Source organism: Colobus angolensis, unplaced genomic scaffold (assembly GCF_000951035.1).
Source record: "Colobus angolensis palliatus isolate OR3802 unplaced genomic scaffold, Cang.pa_1.0 Scaffold40, whole genome shotgun sequence".
In the NCBI taxonomy this organism is placed as follows: domain Eukaryota; kingdom Metazoa; phylum Chordata; class Mammalia; order Primates; family Cercopithecidae; genus Colobus; species Colobus angolensis.
The window spans coordinates 4,217,363-4,240,635 of NW_012117377.1; the positions used below are offsets into that span (position 1 = coordinate 4,217,363).

At 40.3% G+C, this 23,273-nt stretch overlaps 1 protein-coding gene across 4 annotated transcripts in view; it reads right to left on the reverse strand.

The window, feature by feature from the left end:
* The window catches only part of PLD5 (phospholipase D family, member 5), a 442,862-nt gene that overhangs the window by 198,969 nt on the left and 220,620 nt on the right, over window positions 1-23,273 (reverse strand). For 3 of the 4 annotated variants that reach the window (XM_011955699.1, XM_011955697.1, XM_011955698.1), the window contains exon 3: window positions 20,082-20,250. The exons of the other annotated variant lie outside the window; for it this stretch is intronic. In XM_011955699.1, the coding sequence (XP_011811089.1) occupies window positions 20,082-20,250 (169 nt within the window). The remainder of the gene's footprint in view (window positions 1-20,081; window positions 20,251-23,273) is intronic. 4 annotated transcript variants of the gene reach the window in all.

A 23,273-nucleotide genomic window follows, 5' to 3' on the forward strand; every position in this document is an offset into this window, starting at 1 on the left:
GTCTAAATTACTTAAGAAATAATCATTTTTTTTTTTTTTTTTTTAATAAGAAATAACAAAAGTGCCTTAGCTGTTAAACATCAGCAATATAAAACCTTGCCCTTTCTAGTAAAGAACATTAGCCAACATTTCAGACTTAGATAAATCATCTCAAAGACCATCAGTGTCTCAGGGATGCTGAGCTACTTTGGACCAATTTGTAAATGAAGTCTGTAAAAACCTTATGATGTACAGTAGAGTCATATGCAGGACACTGAACCCGCAAAATAGAGACCCAGCTCAGCCCCTTTGTGACTTTAAGAGGATGCTTCATGTAGGAGACCCTTTCAATCCTGTAGGGGAGGAAATAAACCTGTTTATCTACCCTCCTTGGTTCAATGGCCGGGCCCAGGAATCAAACTGATGAAAAACTATCAAGAGAGAACCAACATTTTAATTATGTACACACAAAGTTTTAATTACATGCATACAAGGGAATCCCGCAAAGAAACGAGACTCAAGGAGGTGGCCAGATGATTGAGGCTTATATACTGTCTTAGGCTAAGCAAAAGAAAGTGACTTTGGGGCTTCCAGGGGGGGAAGGCAAGTTATAAGATAAGATAAGGAGAGGTATGGTAAATAAGGTTTGTTCTGCCATACAGGTAAGAGCCTCTCAGGTGATGACAGCTGTCTCCAGCAGTCCCTCTCTTCCTTGTACATAGCCATCATTTTTACGCAGTTAGAGAAAGGTAAAAAACACTCTTCCTGCACTGCTGGTTCTCAGTTCCCTATAGCTCAAGATAATCCATACACTAAAGGGGTCTATTTTGGGATGTCATCTTCTGGTCCCCTTCAATCCCGAAAGGCTGGTGGGTCATAAATACTGCTTGCTTCTGTTGACCCAAAACAACTGGTAGAGGGGATGAAATGCCCAAATACAATGTGAAGGGAATAAGCAAAAACACCAAAGAGAAACCCAAAGTTATGTTAGAGAAACTTAATTCTGAGGCTTATGTAGACTCTACTGCTGGCTTCCAAGCTTGTTTTAGCAGTCGAACTCTTAGTGCAAATAAAAAGGGAAGCGAAACATCTCCAATCCCTTCCTTCCCTCCGGGACAGAATCCGCAGGGCTTCCACAGAACACAGATGGAAAAACCACTGAATTTTACTCCACATCATAATGAGAACCTTCAGATGGAAAAACCACTGAATTTTACTCCACATCATAATGAGAACCTTCAGGATACTGAGATTTCCTACAAACGGAGAAGGCTGTAGCTGGAAGACCACTTAGATCAATAATCGGCCAATCTCTTCATCTTACAAATGAGGACACAGAGGTACAAGAAAACTGAGTGACGTGCTGATGGCCACATGGCTTGCTAGTGGTAAAGTCAGGCCTAGAACATATATGTCTCCTTCCTGATGCAGCACAGTCCTCCCTGAATGATCATTTTTGTATGTTAAAGTTGGAAAAGGAAGGGGTATTTGGAAAGAAAGTTACTCCCCAGCCTCTCCCACTCTTTCCATTCCCAGCTACAGTCAAATAGACTCTCCCAAGCCAAGCAGTGCTGGAGCTGAGGGACACTCAATGACCAGCAGACTCAGGTTCTGGGGAGTCCAGAGGTGTGCAGAACAATTCTTAGCCCTATATGAGTGTTCCAGAGTTGCCTGTTCTCCAAGAGGCGGGGCAGGAGCCAAGGCCACCTCCCTAAACCCGAGGCTGGGTATATGAGGGGAGAGGCCTTCTTTGGTTGCCCCAGTGGGGAACTAGTAAACCATTCAATGCTGTATCTCCAGTCTTTACCTTCCTTCACCTGAAGGATGGAAGCCACTAATAACCTGACAGAGTTAAATATCAACACATTTAAAGAGAACCAATAACAAGAAGGAAGATGCTTAACACAATGAGCACCTGGTGATCCAGGCTCCTGGAGAAGATGGAAGTTAGGACTGAAACACGGTATGTGCACTCAAGGATGGCCAAGTGTGTCTGGTACTAATACTCGATGATTGCAGAACTAACTTACAGGAGTAATTAAAGAACCATATGGCCATTGTTGAAACCTGAATTAGCGGCCTGAAGATCAAATGCAAGAAATATTTCAAAGTACACATGTGCATGTAACACATACACACACACACACGTAAACATAAGGAGAATTGGGAAAAGGCTGATATATAAATAGAGGAGATATAACACGTGGCTCATAGGCATACTAGAAGAGGAAAAGAAGCAAAAAGATTAGGTTTGCAAATAATACAAAAAACAATCCAAGTTGAGGAGAGAACTAAATCTACAAGCTGAAAAGGTATCTGAAGGTGAAGGCAAACTTGACGTAGAAAGAAACATAGAGCCATATTCCATGAAATTAATTAACATCAAGGAGAAAGACCAACTTTTCGCCAAAAAAGAGTTACCCATCAAGGAAAATGGATCAGACAGACTGGCACAGATCTACCCAGCTGTGAGTACGTGGTCATACAGCCTACTGAAGACAAAGGCTGAGGCCCAAGAATCCTTTACACACTCAAGAATGTTACCTGCCAGGGTGAAAGAAATATTTGCATATATATACAGACTTAGAGACTATCTTGCTTACTTAACCCATATGGGAACACATCCATATTTAAAGAAAAACGGTGACCTAACAGTAAATAACACTGAACACCATAAAAGAAGATGAGGGGAGAATAAGTGAGGAACAGTATGATATGTATATGTGCTTCAAGCACTAAACGTGGGTTTTTGAAATGGAAGTCACACATGACAGGGGAAGGTCTACTGAGGAGCAATTACATGCATTCTCAATGGGAGTGACATTGCCCCAAAGGGACTGAAATAGTGTTACTCTTTTGATGACTAACACACAGATATACATAGAACACACATACAATATATCTGTGATTTTATAATATCATGGGAGGCAGTATTAAGAAAAAATGTATTAGAAGGCTCCTCAGGAAGATAATAATAAAAAACAGGTTGAGAAATGCTGATCTGTAATCAACAGGATAAACAATCTCAGTAAAAGACTAAAAATGCAGGTGGGCTTTAAGGTATTAGATGGGAAAAAGTGGATCATTTTTATGAAATGACACAATTTATGGTGCTTTGACAGCTGTAAACTGAGATGTACCAAAAAGCATGACAACTAAATATATAAAGCAAAAGTTAATAGAAATGCAATTAATACACTATCACAATGTAATACTTCAAAATATATTTCTCAAAATTGGGCAGATCTAATAGAAAACAAACGAGAACATATAAAAAGTATGTATGATCAATAAACGATTATATGTGTACTTTTATATACTTCTCACTGTATATATCAAGTCCCCTCAAAACAATTTTTGTTTGTGGAACATACAAAAATCTGTCTTGTAACTGCCATTAAGAAGCCTGAACAAAAGTTATAAGGGAATATTCTATAGGCTTCATTCTCTGCTCACAATCCAAGAAAATTCGTAACAAATTATTTACATGTTTTGTGAGTATAAAACAAATCTTACCTATTTGGAAATTTAAAACTCACTCTTAGATTATCCTTATACCAAAGAAGAAAAGTAAGTGTGGCCGGGCGCGGTGGCTCAAGCCTGTAATCCCAGCACTTTGGGAGGCCGAGACGGGCAGATCACGAGGTCAGGAGTTCAAAGTTATAAGGGAATATTCTATAGGCTTCATTCTCTACTAAAAAGTACAAAAAGCAAAAAGCTAGCTGGGCGAGGTGGCGGCGCCTGTAGTCCCAGCTACTCGGGAGGCTGAGGCAGGAGAATGGCGTAAACCCGGGAGGCGGAGCTTGCAGTGAGCTGAGATCCGGCCACTGCAACCCCTGGGTGTTGGAGGACAGAGTGGAAGTTGCACTGTTGCACCTGTGCCATGCATGGAGGCTTCCATTTAGTTTAAGTAAGTGTAGAAATAAAAGTTGCTCAAAGTGGAGCTCACTTTGATACATACAGTATCTGGTATGGAAGAGAAATGTATAACCATAAATACCATCAGTATTATTTTAAAAATAACATAAAATCATCTTCATCATATTAACATAGTAGAGGCATAAGAATGTATAAATATAAAAGGGAAATTAATAGATAATCCAGGAATGGTATGCACAAGAATTTTTGTTTCTTTTCTAAGTTCTGGGATACATGTGCAGAACGTGCAGGTTTGTTACATAGATATACATGTGCCATGGTGGTTTGCTGCACCTATCAACCCGCCATCTAGGTTTTAAGGCCCACATGCACTAGGTGTTTGTCCTAATGCTCTCCTTCCCCTTGCCCCATCCCCTGACAGGCCCTGGTGTGTGATGTTCCCCTCTCTGTCTCTCTGTGTCTAAGTGTTCTCATTGTTCCACTCCCACTTATGAATGAGAACATGCGGTGTTTGGTTTTCTGCTCCTGTGTTAGTTTGCTAAGAGTGATAGCTTCTAGCTTCATCCATGTCCCTGCAAATGACATGAACTCATTCTTTTTTATGGCTGCATAGTATTCCATGGTGTATATGTACCATATTTTCTTTATCTAGTCTATCATTGATGGGCATGTGGGTTAGTTCCAAGTCTTTGTTATTGTAAATAGAGGCACAAGATTTTTAGCAATGAAAAGATACTATTTTAGTTCAGTTTGAAAAAGTTAAAAAGGTTTAATCTGGCACATATGAAGGGACCTCTATATTACAAATAAAAATGTGTTCCCAGTCAGAATTACTACACACTAATACTTTCAAAAAATCTAGGCAATTACATGTACTGTCTTGGAATGGGGGAACCTTAATCAGGCTTTTAGCAGGCTAAATAATGGCTCCCCAAAGACAGTGCTTCTGAATCTCTGGAACCTGTCAATGTTGCCTTATTTGGAAATAGGGTCTTTGCAGATATTATCAAATTAAGGATCTTATGATGGGGGATTATCCGGGATTATTCTGGATTATCTGGGGGTAATCCTAAATACAATCACAAGTGTACTTATAAGAGATGGGCAAAAGGGGATTTGACACAACTAGAGGAGAAGGTGCTGTGAAGATGGAGCAGGAAGATATTGGAAGATGCTGGAAGCCTTGAAGGCTGGAAGGTGTAGCAGCAAGCCCAGGAATGCCAGAAGCCACCAGAAGGTGGGAGAGACAAGCAATGCTGGCAGGCCCTGGAGCCGCTGGAGGGAGCATCACCCTCTGATGCCTTGGTTTTCACCCGGGGAAACTGATTTCAGACTTCCTACCTCCAGGACTGTAAAAAAATAAATTTCTGTTTCTTAAACCAAAAAGTCTATGGTAATTTGTTACAGTAGCCACAGAAAATGAATATTTAAGCTAGCTATATAAAAGTAATAAAAGAGAATACAGACATATAGAATTATAACATATTTAAATAAATTATACTGCAAAATATACTACAAAGTTTAAAAATCTGGAGTAAATATTTGCTATGCAAATGAGAGATGAAGGGATAATAGCTGTACCCTACAAAAATGTGTTAAAAATTGCCTGGGTGCAGTGCTCACACATGTAATCCCAGTGCTTTGGAAGGCCTTGTGAGAGGATCACTTGAGGCCAGGAGTTTGAGACGAGCCTGGGCAACATAGTGACACTCTGTTTCTATCAAACAAAAATAATAAAAGGCCTAAAGCCCAATAAAATGCAGGCAAAGTGTGAGAACAATCAATGACCAAGAAAAGCAAGCCTCCAGGGCCAACAGACATAGGGAGATGCTTTATGTAATCAAGGAAGCTCAAAGCAGCGCAATAAAGAGACCTCTCTTTGTACTCAAAGAGACCGAAAAACGTTTAAGAGTGTCCGCATTTCCTCTTGTCAGAGATCTGGGGAAATGATACTCTGACATATTAGCTTTCTTCCATCCAGGAATCCTACACCTGGAAATCTATCCCAGAGAAACATAAGCGCCAAATTGCAGAAGAGGATATCTTGGATATACCATTATCCTACATACATATATATATATATATATACGTGTGTGTGTGTGCGTGTGTATGCGCATATAAAGTTTAAATCAAAATTAAAAAGGCAATATAACTGAACATATTAAACATTTGGTGCTACAGTCATAAGAAAATAAGATTTAGGATTTAAGTCAAAGTGTTCTTTTGAAGCAACATACTAGCCTTGATATTTTTTTTCATTTATGCCCTAAGAGGAAAAACCATATGATAAAGGAATATATATATATTCATATATATATTCATATTCATATATATATGAATCTCCTTTGGGCTTAATTCATTAGTTTATTTAATCAATTAAATTTGCTATAAGATTGATATTTATTTACTTACATTACTTATATTTATTTACTTACTTATATCTTACTGAATTTTTAATCTGTAAGATATACAAAGTTTGCCACAGATATAAGCATGAATGTTATTTCCTTGTATATTTGTCAGTGTCAACCTTTATTCTCAAATGCTCCTAGGACAGAGAGAAGTGACTTTTAAGCCAATTCACTCAATGCATCTATTTACTGGTTGCTTCCTATGTGTCATCGACCTGAAAGCACTGACGATATTCAAGGAGAACATGTAGATGACAGATAAGCAAACACAGCCCAATATTCCAAATTCCAGGATGGAGGAAGACAGAGCAAGGGAAAAGCATAGCAGGGTGTCAATAATCCAGCATAAGGCCTTAGGGAAAGTTCCCCAAAGAAAGGGAGGGAAGAAAGAATGTTCCAGGCAGAGCCTATGGCAGAGTCCAGAAAGCAGGCAGGAGAGGAGGCTGGAGAGATAAACGGAGGCACATGATGAAGGAAGGGCCTTGCAAGCTGCATTGAAGAGTTTGGATCTCATCTGGAAAACAATGTGGACCCTCTGAAGCATTTAACCCAGTGAAGGACACAGTCACATTCTTGTTCTAAATAAAGAACTCGGACTGCAAACTGGAGAATGATAGTTACAGCGGAAAACTGGAGACTGAAAGAGCAATGAGGTGGGTGAAATAGGGAAATGTCAATTGCGATGAAAAAAACTGGGAAGAGCTGGCTGTGCTGGCTCATGCCTGTAACCACAACCACTGGGTCAGTCCAGGCAGGAGGATCACTTGAGGCTAGGAGCTGGAGACCAGCCTGAGCAACATAAACAGACACATTTCTAAAAATATTTAAAACCATCAGTTGGGCATGGTGGCACAGACCTATAGTTCCAGCTATTTGAGAGGCTGAGGCAGGATTGCTTGAACCCAGGAGGCTGAAGTTGAAGGTGAGCTTATGACTGTGTCAGTGCTCTCCAGCCTGGGCAACAAAGCAAGACCTTGTCTCAAATTTATATATATATAATATATATATATACACACACACACACACACACGTATATATGTATATATATATATGAATATTTAAATATATATTAACATTTAAAATTATATATAAATTATATATACATATTGTATATATTTGTACACATACATATTGCATATATTTGTACATACTGAATTTTTAGTTTGTAGGACATACAAAGTTTGCCACAAAGTTTGTATATATATACAAATTATATATATATGAGTATATATATGAATATCTATAAATTGGAAGGAATCCAGGTAGTGTTTATGAGATAACACAGTGATGAACCTGCTGATGAGGCTTGGAGCTTACGAGAGAGAGGGGAATTGGAGTGGTGGCCAGAGTATGCAAATAGCTCTAAGGATGTGCCAGGAGAAATATGGAATTCCTTATCTCAAACCCAGAAGACAGTGGCCGCTTCATCTCTTCACAGATGTCCCAATGGATCAATCAGAGCTTTAGGAGTTCAGTGCCACAAACCCAGCACCTTGATTGACAGTACTCATTTTTTGGCAATGAGCCGCAAGGAATATGCTTGAAACCAGCTGAGAGTATCTGGCATGGAGCGTGCATGCTGCCCGTCCATTCACCATAACAGGCTCCATCTCATTAGAGGAATTAATGAGTCTGAACAGTTCATCATCAAGGCCTTGCTTAATGATGGTTATCTCAATTATGCACCTTGTGGGCATAAACACAGCCATCCCTGTCAGGGACAGATGAGGAAAGATGAATATGCTCATCATGCCAATCACGGGCCAGGAAATAGCAAGAGGTTAATATCAGAAGTAGGAGGTTGGTAACCAGGTCCTCGGCAGCTGGAATCCTACAGTAGCTGAAAATTACCTGTGGGGTTGCTCGAGCATCCACTCTGGCTGCAGAGGGGACAGACAACATTATCTTTGTACTGCCATTCAGCAGTGTCTAGAAGAGCACAATATCCACAGCCTGGCGTCATTCCTTTGCTCCAGAGGAAAGAGGGGAGAACAAGGCAAGAAAGGAGCATCAGGATGTGCCAAACATCCCCAACGCTTCCACAATCACTTATTCCAAGTGGGAAGAGGACCCCACGCAGAATGGACAGAGAATTCCTTCAAAACCTCCCTGCAGAGTGATTCCAGCATCCCCAGGGAGAAGCCATGAGGCCTTGTCACATGCTCCCTGGATATTCCATGGTCTTAACAAGGCAGCTCAGATACCCTATCCCTACATTTTGAGAACTAATCTTGAGCAAATGGACAATAAGAAAAAAAATGCACAGATATTTACTGCAGAGGCTCATTCAGAAAAAGGGGGAAAAGGTCAATGCTTAAATGTCCAATAGAGGAAAATAGTTATATTAACTTAACCTGGTACATCTAGTACATTGTATGTTATGCAGCCAATTAAAGTATGTTACCAGTGTTTCTAATAAAATGGAAAGGTGCTTATGTTGTAATGTTAACTTGAAAATTAAGATACAATTCTTTAGGCTGGGGGCAGTGGCTCACACCTGTAATCCCAGCACTTTGGGAGGCTGATGTGGAAGGATCACTTAAGGCCGGGAGATTGAGACCAGCCTGGCCAACATGGTGAAACCTCATCTCTACCGCAAATACAAAAATTAGCCAGGTGTGGTGGTGCACACCTGTAATCTCAGCTACTTGGCAGGCTGAAGCAGGAGAATTGCTTGTACCTGGGAGATGGAGGTTGCAGTGAGCTGAGATCATGCCACTGCACTCCAGCCTGGTGACAGAGTGAGGCCCTGTCTCAAAAACAAACAAAGATATAATTCCTTTTATATAATATGAGCCTATGCATGAAATATCAAACTGTCAAAAACTTTTGTTGGTGGCCATTTGGAGGATTTGGTTTCTCTCTAATTTCTCCATAGTTTCCAAATTTTTGATCATGAGAGGTTATTACTAATGATAAAGGAAAAAATCTGACCTATTCGAGTGAAAGTACCAAAAAAAATGGTCATAGAAAAATAGGAAAAGCACAAATGAAGATACAGAGAAAAAATAAGCATACAAGCAAACAAACTCTGACAAGACAATCTTAAAGAAAGTAATTAATACAATTAGAAGGAATATCTTAGGTTCATGATTTACCCATGGCCATATGATTGGATTTAAAAGGAATCACAGAGGTTAAACTCTTGCTAATGATAATGCTTATGAGTTTATATTAGAATAATGATTTCCCATAGAAATATGTTGGAAAGCAAGCAAGAACATAATCAGGATTACTCAACAGATGGGGAAATGGCAGCAAGAAGCAGCAGCAGGAACATACCAAGAAAAAATAGGACCAAAATCCACCAGAGCCTGTGAGCTCTGCTGCACAGTTCAAAGCAGAGGTAATCCAACACGAGCCCATTTGCTGACAGCACCCCACATGGTTGTCCTACTATTCCGTATTGTTATAAATGGTTTATCGTTTGTCTGTCTCCCTCACCACACTTTGAGCTCTATGGAGGTAGGGACCCTTGCTTATTTTATTTTCCGTCCCCAGTAAATGGCACAGCACCTTGATAAATGTCTGTTCAATAAAGACACATCTAACATCACTCTGTTGTCACATTTAAAACGGGAGAATGCTAATTAACAAATAAGCATTTGCGGAGTGTTGATTTTGTGGAGCAGGGAAAAGATGATACTTTGAAATAAAGGGACACTCTTTCCATGAGGTTATGCTGTCTTTATGCTGACACTGTACCAGGAGTTCTACTGATATCATACGTAGCCTGGAGATGGGCAGGCTGAAGGTAATCTACTGTGTCAAACCAAAAAGCAATCACTGAGCTCCATTCTGTTACCGGTGGTGTGCTGGATAACAACACCAGCAGGATAAATATGACATGGGTCCTAGAGTCCAGGACTATGCGGAATATTTAAGTACAAGCTGCTACTCATTTACATCACTATGGAGGAGAACAATTGCAAATTTGGAACAGGCAAAATTAGGTTGACAAACTGGGGTAAGGACCAACCTGGCCCAATCTTGGAACTTACGAAAGTTGAACAATGTTTATTGGACCGGGAAGGTTTAAAACAGTGATTCTCAATCCTGGTGTCCGGTAAAATCCCCTCATTATTTTTAAAAGCATTGAAGCCTGGGGCCCTCTCCAAATATTCTGACCTAACTGGTCTAGGATGGGCTTGGGCATAAGCATATTGTAAAATCTCCAAGGTGACTCTGACCAGCAGCCACAGTTGAAAACCATTATATTGGGAGAGAAAAGTGGGAATCTACCTGAAAAATGTGTGTATTTTTCTGTCTCTCTTTTTTTTTTTTTTGAGAGCGAGTCTTGCTCTGTCTCCAGGCTGTAGTGCAGTGGCGCAATCTCCACTCACGGCAACCTCTGCCTCCCGGGTTCCAGTGATTCCCCTGCCTCAGCCTCCCAAGTACCTGGGACTACAGACCTGCACCACCACACCCAGCTAATTTTTTGTTTTAGTAGAAATGGGGTTTCACCATGTGGGCCAGGATGATCTTGATCTCCTGACCTTGTGATCTACCCCGCTCGGCCTCCCAAAGTGCTGGGATTACAGGTTTGAGCCACTGTGCCCGGCCTCTCCTTTCTTCACCTAAACCCTAGAGAGCAATTTGAATTTGTATTCTGTGTAGAATTTTCTATCTTAACCTCTTTTCCCATAAGTTGAAATCTTGACAGACAGCTGAATAGTATTCTTGTTGAAAGATTACATAATCAAGTGTCCACTAAATTTGAAAGTAAATGTCCTGCATCAGAACAACAAAAATGAAAACTACAACTATCTTTTATAAGCTGCATTCTTTACTGTTTTACAAATATTATCTAATTGAATTCACCAAGCAATCAAATGAGATAGGCGTTATTATTACGCCCATTTCATAGAGGGGTATAAATTTATAAATCAGAATTAATTTTAATGAACAGATAACACTGAAGATCAGATGAGTTGTGACATTTGCTCAATGTGACCACAACTACTACACTATTAGTCAATCAAATGTATTCATGACAAAGCCTATCCCCTATAGTACATGGATCCAGAATAACACTGCGAGTTTGCCTTTTCTATAAAACCAAGCGCTGAGAACTAAATATAAACAAAATAAGCAATTCTGGACAGAGCCAAATAACAGAGAATTTGTATGTATCCTGATTATGCTTTCATTAATTTATACATGTTTCATTTTTCCCTATGTCCCCATTAAAAATAGACAAACTAGACTGTAGGAAGTTTGCATAATATAGTAGAAATGTGTGTAAGCCCTCAGGATCCACATCGAAACAAAAACGAAACGTGTGTTTTCACGTTGCAGCAGAATATCCTGCTTTCCCTGACTCCTTTACCCAACCTGCCACTTACCATAGGCTCGAAGAATTTCAGTTATTTAAAGGATCCAGTCTCCACCGACTACGCCAATCATTTTCCAGGCAAAATGAAAACTAGGAGATGCTACGATGTTATTTTCCCAGGTTAAAAATATCGTTAAGAAATTTTAATTAAATATTTCATGTTCAGGCTACACGAGTATTAGATAGTTTTATCAGGCTTTTACACGGGAGTGACATTGTCAAAAACAGGATTATTCTGGGTTTCAGGCATAGCCCTGTGTTACAAAGTAGATGCTGACTGTTTGCATGATGAGTGAATAAAGAGTCTCCTTCAGAAGACTTGAAGAGGGAATGGAGACTTGCCTAGGACTGTAGGGAAGGGCAAGAAAGGACACGTGAGTTTAGAGAGCCAAGGAAGATGGAGAATGGAAAAGACGGCGGAGACTGGGAGCAAGAGGTGCTGGAGGCACTGGGCCATAGAGGACTCCACCAGGCTGTGGGCTTCCTTAGGACAGGTAAGAGGCATTATGGGACAAAATGTGCAGTGGTTGTAATAGAAAATGTTAATAATATCATTTACAAATGAATCATAAGGATGGCTATGAAACAAACGACAAGGAAACGTTTTATAAGTTTGATAAAACAAAAGCCCTTGCCCATTGGTTAAACGGCATTGATCAAATCAGCTAGGAAGAATACTGCAGAAAAGGAATGAGTGGGCTACCAGGTAGCACCTGGAGACCTGAGTCATACATGGATACAGCCGCCTGAATCACAATGGCAGGGTCATATGCATGCTGCCAGGTCATACAGGTATTCAACAACAAAAATTAGGAGGGACTGTAAGTTCAAGACCACATAATTTACTGTGTTTTCAAAATTCAAGATGTTACTTGTCCAGAGGGAGATACACACACACACGTATGAATGTACATAATATATAAATATAAATATATATATATCAGCAAATATAGACTGCAGTTGTATTTTGTATTAAATGATAGTGTTCTAAGATCAAATATTTCACAATCTTACCATATAACTTTGCTAGATAGTGTTTGGTTACAAATTTCAGGACAAATGGAGAGATTTAAAAAAAAGGTATTCTTAAGCTTGCAGAATTCTTGACAATGGGGCTTTTATGGATGGTGAGGGGGTGATCAGTCCTTCCAGATCTTTTCTAAACCTGAAGTGCCCCCTGCTTCTCCAAAGACAGAGTAGCTGCTTCTCAATGGGTGTGTCAACCAAGAACTGCATGAGTAGATGAGTGAGAGTAAGACCATGTGCGTGTGTGTGCGTGCACACACACACACACTCACACTTGAGGATTTATAATAAATCAAATGAAAGTAAGAATTCCACATACAATGATAATTTGCCTAATCCTTCTTATCTACCCAGAGTCTCACATTTGCAGAAATTATAATCCCTTCAAATTTTATATAGTAACCATCCCAATTTCTAGCACAGTGTAAGAGCCATAATAAGAATTTGCTAACAGAATAAACTTGAACCAGATTTACAGTGTGTACACAAATACGTGAATGTGAATAACAACATTCACAATCATAACAAACCCTTATATAGGCACTAAAATGGTCAAACACTGTTCTATACTGTTTACAGATACTAACTGATTTAATCTGCACAACAACCTATGAGGCAGGTCCTGTTATCACCCTGATCTTGCTGTTGAGGAAACTGAGGCATAGAGAGTTCATCCTCTTGCCCGAGGTTGCACAGCTAATAAGTAGGTCAAAAAAACAAAACAACAAAACAAAAACCGTAAGCTCCACTCCTGGCTCATTTCTGCAGTCTTGCTAAGATCTGCTAACGACTGTGTAGAGGTAGGATCCAGGCTTGTACCTTCCAGAAACAACCTCCTGGATCACTGAGCTCTTATGCTGGCTGCTTGCAATTTCATAAATACTGTTTGATTTTTAAAAATCATAATGTCTCAAAATCAAACAATTGTAATGTATCATCAGTTGGCAATCACAGCTCACTGGCAGACCAGTATCTAACTGATTTCACATAAACACATCTCTTTAAGATTCCATTGTTGCAGACCATTAATTATTTTACAGGTTTCTCACAGTGAATTCAGAGTGTGAGTTTATTGTTTTCTTTTATTTTTTTACCCAATGGATTAGGTAGCTCTACTAATGAGCCTTTGTCAGTTATATTTCATGGCTGTTTCTGAACAGGTTTGATTTCATAAATCCCCATCATTTTGTCTCATAAATGAGCAATCAAGATGTCCCAGGAATTTCAACATTTTAGGGTGGCAACTCATCATCCAGACAGAAACAAAAACCTTTTACCTGACCATGTATTTTCCTAAAATTCTAAAATATAGTTATCATGAAACTCTAAACCTCAGCAGCCCTTAGCAGCTGTGATACGGAGTAAGGGCACTGTCCAGTTTCCTTTAGCACAGAAGGAAACAAACACAAACAGATTAACTCCAGGTACGAGACAAGAAAAGCAAAGTGGGTTTTTCAGGGTAGAAATCCAAACAAGCTTTTGGAGGTACTGAAAAAAAACACATTTTAATGTGTTTTAACACACAACGTGTGTTTCCATGCGAATGAAAAATAAAAAAGCCCATATTCATCATTCTTGTCACAACCATCACCCTCGCTATTATAAAACTGCTACTCATCCAGAGACCAGACCGATAAAACGTGCGTGTTTGCTGCTGAGCTGCTCTGCCTGCCATTGGCTACGTGGTTTCTTGGTACATTTTCCTATTGCTACATGATAAAAACCAGTTGGGCTGCTTTTTTTGGTTATAGTTCCTGTTTATGTATGTGCTATCTATGGTTCCATTTAGGACTTTTCCTGCTCTGTTGGTTTAAAATTAAATGTCACATTTGACTATTGTCCCCCAAATAAAAAATATTATCTTTAAAAAATTAATGAAAACGAAGCTGTGAACCTGACACAATTTTTTTTTTTTTATCACACATATTTGTGAAGGACAGTGTTTGGCACCAGAATATTTTAAAGAAAATTTAAATTTGCCTCACTTGAGTAATCAGGGTGTGAACTATTTTTTTCCTAGCATGTTTCTGCATGCAATAAACCAATGAGAGACTATCTCCTGATGTTTATAGGGTCTTGGTGAAAATAAAAGGGTACAAACAAGTCCAAAGACTGGTTGCCCGAAGTTTGAAACGTTGGGTAGTCTTGAATTTCCTTTTCCATTTAAAAGATAAAATCAGGTAAAAATTTAAAGTAGCTTTCAGTTAGTGCCTTCTTTTTTTAGGCACTGAAGTTTTAGGGTAAAACTTGGTGATTTTATCTGAAAAGAATAGGATATAGGGGTCCTTGAACTGCACCCAAAGAGAAGGAGTTGGCAGCGAGTACCTGTTTCCTTTCTGCATTTTTCATCACTTCACAATTTTTCCCCTACCTGCCCAGTGAGAGGGGGAAAGGAGGGGAATAGACTCTAAAAACAATCTTTTCCTTATTTTTTTTTTTTTTTGACACAGAGTCTCACTCTGTCCCCCAAGCTGGAGTGCAGTGGCTCGATCTCAACTCACTGCAGCCTCTGCTTCCTGGGTTCTGGCAATTCTCCTGCCTCAGCCTCCTGGGTCGCTGGGATTACAGGCATGTGCCACCATACCCAGCTAATTTTTGTATTTTTAGTAGAGACAGGGTTTTACCATGTTTGCCAGGCTGGTGTCAAACTCCTGACCTCAGGTGATCTGCCCGCCTCAGCCTCCCAAAGTGCTGGGATTACAGGCCACCACGCCTGGCCCTCTAAAATTAATCTTTAAGTGCCCAAGAAATGTGGTCTTCAGATAAGTTCCCCCGGACCTTTTAATGCTAACCTGTTGTGCATACCACTCTAGGGGTTGAGAGCGGTGAATAGGGGCAAGGTGAAAGGCAGCCAGTCAGGCAACAAAACACCCTAAATTCTGCATGCTTGCTCTTTGAGACCATGGTCCGTGCCTGGCTCTTGGCCAGTGGAGACCAAAGGCATGGGATTCTGCAGAAACAGTCACTTGGCCACCAACAAACTAGAGGAAGAAGAGAAATTCCACTACCGCATTGAAGTGAGAACCCTCCAAACATTATTGCTTCCCCACAGGACATGGCCAGGGACAGGCAGGTGTAGGGAGAACTGCAAGATCAGTCTCAGAACACCTTTAATCCATTCAATTCCCAGAGCAGATAAAGCCCCTCTATCCTTCATGTTTGCAAAGGCAGATCTCCCCTTTGCAAAGAGGCTAAAGCAAAATCAGGATCAAAACTACAGAAAACCAACTGGTTTTACGTTGTACAGAAGTCTAGTGCTATTAGGGAGACGAAAGGCAGCTAAGAGGTCTCTCTTTGGCAGGAGCAGTATGACTCCACCAGAAGACATTCTAAACTAGGTCTCTTCCTAGAAGCTTGCCTGTGAGTTCAACAATAGTTAGGTCATAAGCAGTAAGTTGAAAACTTCCATTTGCTGGCAGCAGGCCAGTTGTTAGAGAGTGACTTGAACTAAGCTTCTAAGTGTTATCATCTTTCTATGTCAATAACATCTAACATCTACCTTTCTACATCAATAACATTCTACCTAAAGTCATATAACAGACTGTGGTGGGTGGGTCACTTGAGGTCAGTTCAAGACCAGCCTGGCCAACATGATGAAACCCCATCTCTATTAAAAATACAAAAATTAGCTTGGTGTGGTGGCAGGTGCCTGCAATCCCAGCTACTCAGGAGGCTGTGGCAGGAGAATCGCTTGAACCCAGGAGGTAGAGGTTGTGGTGAGCCAAGATCACACCACCGCACTTTAGCCTCGGCAACAGAGCAGAACTCCATCTCAAAAAAAATTAATAAGTAAATAAGTAAAGCTATGTAGGATTGGGTCGTGGTGGAGGCTGGCCTCTACTTCTATCATTCAAGGCTGGAAGAACAGTAAGGAAATTTCCTTTGAAGCCTAGAGAAAGGGCCATCTGCATTATGTAATGACAGAGTGCTTGCAATAGTACCACCTGCTATAAAACAGAACATGGAAAATACAACTAATGAACTTGTGAAGCCGGCTGAAATTCTTCAGGCAGATTACAAGTTTTTGCAGTATATAATAAGGGTTACAAAGAACGAGATAAACTAAAGAAGGAATTGCTGCGTTTTCACGCAGAATTTAGATAAAATGTAGAGAATCCAAGGTTTGTCTCTCCACTCACAACATTCTTCAAGTAAGAAATGGCTTCAGGTTGTGGGTCTCTATGGATCTTCTTAGCCAAACAAAAGGTCTCTGTACTGCATATAATTTTCTGAATTTTCTGTATATGATGACATTTTGCCATTTTAAAAAGGCTTTCTGGACTGGGAAGTGTTGGAAGTGGACGAAAAGATGTTAACAGACAGAAACATACAGTTTGGTAGGAGAAATAAGACCTGCCATTAGATAGATCAGTAGGGTGACTATAATTTACAATAATCTATTCTCCATTTCAAAATAAGTAGAAGGGGGCCAGGTGCAGTGGCTCTATAAGCCTATCCAGTGCCTATAATCCCAACTCTTTGGAAGGCCAGGGTGGATGGATCACTTGAGGTCAGGAATTCGAGACCAGCCTGGCCAGCATGGTGAAACCTCATCTCTACTAAAAATATGAAAACTTGGCTGAGCACGGTGGCGCAAACCTGTAATCCCAGCTACTTGGGAGGCTGAGACAGGAGAATTGCTTGAACCCAGGAAGTGGAGGTTGCAGAGAGCTAAGATCGCACTACTACACTCCAACCTGGGCAACACAACGAGTCCCTGTCTCCAAAAATAACATAACATAACATTATAACATAACATAACATAACATAGCATAACATAACATAACATATAAAAATGTAAGTAGAAGGGAAGAATTTGAAAGGTTCTAGCCTAAAGAAAAGACAAATGTTTAAGGTGACGGATTCCCCAAGTACATTGATTGGATCTTTACAAATTATAATAACGTATTAAATTATTACATGTACTCCAAAACTATGTACATCTATCATGCATCAATTAAAAATGCACGCACGCTCACACACAGACGCACACATGGACACATACATGAGCGCGTGCACGCGCACACACACACCCCTTTCCGGCTGGGAAGAGACCGCCCCCGCAAGGGTTAGCCAATGCCTAGGGATAAAAATGGCTCAGCCAGGCTTTCATATGCAAGCTGGCCAGTCTGGAGCCTTATTTCCCCTGGTTCATACACTCCAGGGGGCAATCTTCTACTCTCCATTTACCCCTTTTGAAACAAAGTATCTCTAGGTATCTTACCCCATCTTACCATTTTACGTTTGGCATGTGTGTTAGGGGGCATGTAACTACTCTTTTTGCATGTTTCCAATCAAGAAAGCCCACATGAGGAGCCTCACTCAGATCCAGACCCCATGCAAATAAACACACTCTGGATTTTGAACTGAAGGAGTGAAGGATGTGCCATCTCAAAATATGTCAGGTTGGTATACTGATGATTATTTCAAATGGAAAACACTGGGAAAATTGCAGTTCAGTAAGGGATAGCTGACCTGTCTCTTTCTGTATGCAGCAAACCATAAAGATTCTTCTGAGAAGCCCACCCTACCTGTACCAGGGTGAGAAAATAGCCCTTATCACCAGAGACTGGAAACTGGGGGCTGCCATGGACCTGAATAAACACACTTAATGAAGTAACCCTATCTCCCATTAGTTTTATACCCCTTCCATATCTCCTAGTGACGCCCCTAGAAATTGACTGCCGCCACACAGATCCCCTTTGTCCTGCCATGTCTTCTCAGATTTACTGTTCTTTGTCAAAAAAGTATAAAACCATCTTACTTTGGCCACTTCTTTGGACTTCACTCTCTTGTGAAGATCCACATGTATGAGTAAAACTAATAAAATTTGTAGACTTTTCTCCTGCTAAGCCGCCTGGTGTCAATTTGGTTTCTAGATCTAGCCAAAAAGCCCACATAAGAGCGAAAGGGGTATTGGAGGTGACCTCTGGCTTCGCTCCAGAGCCCTTGATGTAGTAGAATTCTCACTCTGAGGAATGAGGTGAATGTGTTTTGCATGTAAAACACAGATATGAATTGCTACGGCCAGAGAGTGGGCTGTGGCATGTTATTTCCAAAGATGGCCGCCAATAATCCTCATTCCTGTACTTCGATGTTGCTCCTCCCTCCTGGACCTGAGACATGCTTCTACCAATGGCATAGATTGGGAGCAACATGCTAGGATTCCAGAGCTCTTTGCCTTCTGAGGATCCAACCACCACGTAAAGAGCTCGGGACTGTTTACTGAATGATGACAGGACACGCAGAGAGACTCAGCCATCCCAGACGTTCCAGTCACCCCAGCTGAGATACCAGATATGTGAGGAAAGCCATCCAGGATTCTCCATCCCCAGACAGCCCACCCAAGCCAACACCATATGGATCAGAGGTAAGTCTTCACTGCCAAACCCTGCCCAGAATCATGAACAAATAGATACTATTTCTTTAAACCACTACATTTTAGGAGACATTATGGAGTAATAAATCCTGAAACACTTACTTAAACTTTAGTAGAGATGGAAAAGTGTAGAACACAGTTAGTAAACTCATTCCATTCTTCTTTAAGTTATGGCCTTTGTGTTTTTTGTTTTTATTTTCCAGTAACTTTTGACTTTAAAATGGTGTAACTGAATAGATTCAACAGCTTTCAAAGCACCAGTGAGATCATGATTATAAGCTTAATGCCAACACATTTTGCATAAAAGGAAACAAAACTTATTTTACCCTTGACTTACATATGACATTTAAGTGTAGGCCAATGGCTACATATTTAGATAGGGTTGCTTAATATAAACTATCATGGTTGTATCAATATAAAGAAAAACACACTAAAATCACCAGCACCATTTTCTTACACTCAGAGCATTTTATTCAGAAATCCTTTAGATCATTAAGTCAGTTTTCTAAAGGTAGTTCTCCGAAGCCTTATTTTTTTAAAAGAAATAAGCATATTTCTTTTTCCCATTCATCCAAATATGACAGTCTAGAGAAAACAACTATCCTGGGAAATTTCACTCTACTATTAAAAAAAAGCGGCTGTGGGTGAATTAGAACTCGAAAGGTGGATTGTAACACAAATTAACCAAATAAATGCCTCAGCAAGCAGTTGCAGAATTACACCTGTAAACATGCAGGTTGTGCAAAGTAGAATTCTGGACCATGCCATTGACAGAGATTATCATGTAAATAGCACGCCCTAAAGTTGTGCAACACAGCAATTCTGTATAAAGAGCCGATTGTGGGCAAAGATGAAACACGATTTTGTCCTTGCAAACCTGGCATTCTAGTAGGAGCTGAGTGACATATGATTAACAACGGCACATCTACATAAATGTAATAATGTGCGTGTACTCTGGGTGCGGGTAGACTAAAAGAAATGAGCTGGAGTTTGAGGAGTGGAGGAGCAGAATACTAAGGAGTGGAAAATGCACATAAGTAAAATCATCACACACACAGAGGATGTAGCTTACCTGACATGCTGATGGATGAGTGTGGTTGAGATCCCAATGGGAAGACACTATGTCAACAGACTTTTTGGCCATGTTGAGTAAATTCATCCAGCCTTGGAAAAGTGATAAGTGAAATGGTGCATTTTCTGAATAGTTAAGGCCTTCAGGAATATTTTCCACCAGGGCAATTCTTAGAAAAGATTTTGAAAAACAAAAACAAAATCTAGTCAAATTTGAAGCCACAGATCTTTATACAGGCATACAGCAAACATCTAAAAAATTACTCTTTACTCATTCTGAATGCATTCTCTCCTCATCATTTACATTTTTTTCCCCCACAAAGTCTTCTTACATTTAACCTCTACTAATCTGTGTTCTGAGAGTTTATGGTCTATTTTTTCCATAGTTAGCACTCATATTTCAGAAAATCACGGAGTATGTCTCTAATGTTCAGTTTCAGTCTAGCCTGGAAAAAAAATTGTGAGCTTCCTATACAAGCATCTTCTTCTAGTAATATATTCCTTTATTTTTTCCTGGAAGCAATTCGATTCCTATATAAGATACTACTTTGCAAGCTATTTGAGACTCTAAATTGAATTTTGCCTATCTCCAGTTTCTAAAACAATGTGGGGCATATATTGGAACTCAATAAATGCATTTATTATTGCTGAGCATCTATTGATGCTTCCTAGCCTGTGGTGTAAAGTGACACTGAGAAGAAAATTATAAAACCTGCTTGTTTCAGGGCTTTATTAATATTACAGCTAAGAAAACGATAAAATTATAGTAATAATCAAGCCCTAAATAAACTACGATCAGCAATATTCTAATAAGTTTGTTTTCTCTTTTTATACTTTTTATTGTATTGACAATATAGCCATTGTATTGTCATACCTTTCCTTGGCTGCATTTTTTTCACTTCTGGGTTAGGTGAAAGATAACTTCTGACCAAAGGAATGAACTATTTTTTTCAGCTTTATTAAGCTTTATTTATTAATGTATATTCTCCTGCAATTCTTTCTTTGAAATGGAGTCTCGCTCTGTTGCCCAGGCTGGAGTGCACTGGTGCCATCTTGGTTCACCGCAACCTCCGCTTCCCAGGTTCAAGCAGTTCTCCTGCCTCAGCCTCCCGAGTTGCTGAGATTACAGGCACCTGCCATCATGCCTGGCTAACGTTTTTTGTATTTTTCATAGAGATGGGGTTTCACCATGTTGGACAGGCTGGTCTTGAACTCCTGACCTCTCATGATCCCCATGCCTTGGCCTCCCAAAGTGCTAGGATTACAGACGTGAGCCACTGCACCCAGCCTCCTGCAATTCTTGATGGAAAAACCCCAAGTCCTTATGAAAATACCAGTTAAGTGCTTCCAGGACACAGATTTGCATAGTTGTATGCACAAAGCCAGAGACATAATTAGGGCTCATGAAACACTTATAGAATAAATTTCAGCTTTCAACAAAGAATTCAGCACTTCTCAATAAAATACTGAATTGTTACTCTTACTGAGACCTGTTGCATTTAGCCAGCTTTTGAAACAAAAACAGTACTGCTAGTAAAATGTTCCTGTGCATTTGATCAACCTAGAATATTACAACCAGAATGGGTTCTGGGTATGTGACTCAGATAAATGTGCAATTCTGGGGTCCGATCAGCCTACCACCACCCAAAACTTATCTAACATTTGTTGAGCCTTTATAAGCACAGGGCAGGCAAATCACTATGTGCAACACAGAAATGACTACCACAAATCTCCCTAGCCCTCAGAAACTTATAATTTAGTGGAAAAGCCTCTCTCTCATACACAGTGACTCAAATAGGAGCTAGACCCTAATAAATGGTGAGGCAAGGGTAAGAAGCTTAATTAGAGGGAAAACACATCATTGAAATAATCACTGGAACATGGACAGAAAGGAAAAATTCTGACTGGGGACATGTAGGAGGAAGCTGGGCTTGAAATCTGGAGGAAGCTGGGCTTGAAATTAGTCTTCAAAGATGAAAATTTTTTATGAGTGCACTGGAAGAGAAAGATAGTCTAGGAGGGAGGGAGGAGTTTGTAAAACAGAGCATGTCTGGATATTTGTGAGTTAGTGAGCCAAGGGGAACATGAAATCGGAAAGTTACAGTAGGAGCTTGTGATGGTGGAGAAAGCTGGCAGCGTATGTAGGGACCACACTGCAGAGGCTGTGAACAAGGGAGAGGAGTTTGGACTTAATTTTGATGCATTTGGGAGCAACCAAGTGTGTTTTAGGGGACTAAGTCTGACAGCGCACCTGTACGCCACTGGCATGGAGAAAGACGAAACAGAAGATAAGTCAGTAGAGAGTAAAGCTGCTGTAATAGTCCAGGGGAAAGAAAGAAGCTTGAATTTGCTCAGTGAGAATGAACAGCAGCATGCAGTGGACATTTTCAAGGTCAAGTCTTAAAGGTTTGAGGGGCAGGTAAAGCAGAAACAATGAAGACTCAGATTTTCTTGCAAACCAACATACTGTCTCTTAACTGGGCTCCATAACCACCTCCAGTGGTCTCCTCACATGGGTTCCTGCCCTTCTGCAAACCATTTTCCCTACTAGAGTTGGGTTAATCTTTTAAAACTGTGAATCTGGACACCTGCCTGCTGCCTAATGAAACTTCCCGACTGTCTTTAGGATGATGACCTTGACCCGCCCCCACAGGATTGACAAGTGTTTACCAGCCTGGTCTGCCTCTCTGCAACTTCACTGGATTCAAACGCCCTTTGTGGATTCCATACCACAGCCATATTTGACATCTTTTCTTCCTTCCCCACTATTCTTTCTAGACTTTTGCATTTCACATGCATCGTCCTAATCCCAATTCCCACACTGATTATTGAGTCATCTCCCAGTTAATCTTTAAAGTTCCAATCGAGGCTTCACTTCTTCTGATTGGCTTCCTTATACCCCCAAACTAGGCTAGATCCCCTTAATAGTAACTTCTGCAGTGACCTGCTTCTCCTCTTTCATCCTATACCTCACTCTTGACATTACTTGATTAAGGCCTTCCTTGATGGATTATAGGGTGTGTGAGGGCAGAAACCAGTTTCATTGGTCCAGAATTGTATGCCCAGTGCCTAACATAACTATATACTATAGTATAATTGTGCACAGTGAGTGTCCAAAGAATGCATGTTGGGTGTCATTAAAATCTCAACTGGGAGGTGGGGAGCTGGGATCCATTAAAACTGACAAGTGGCT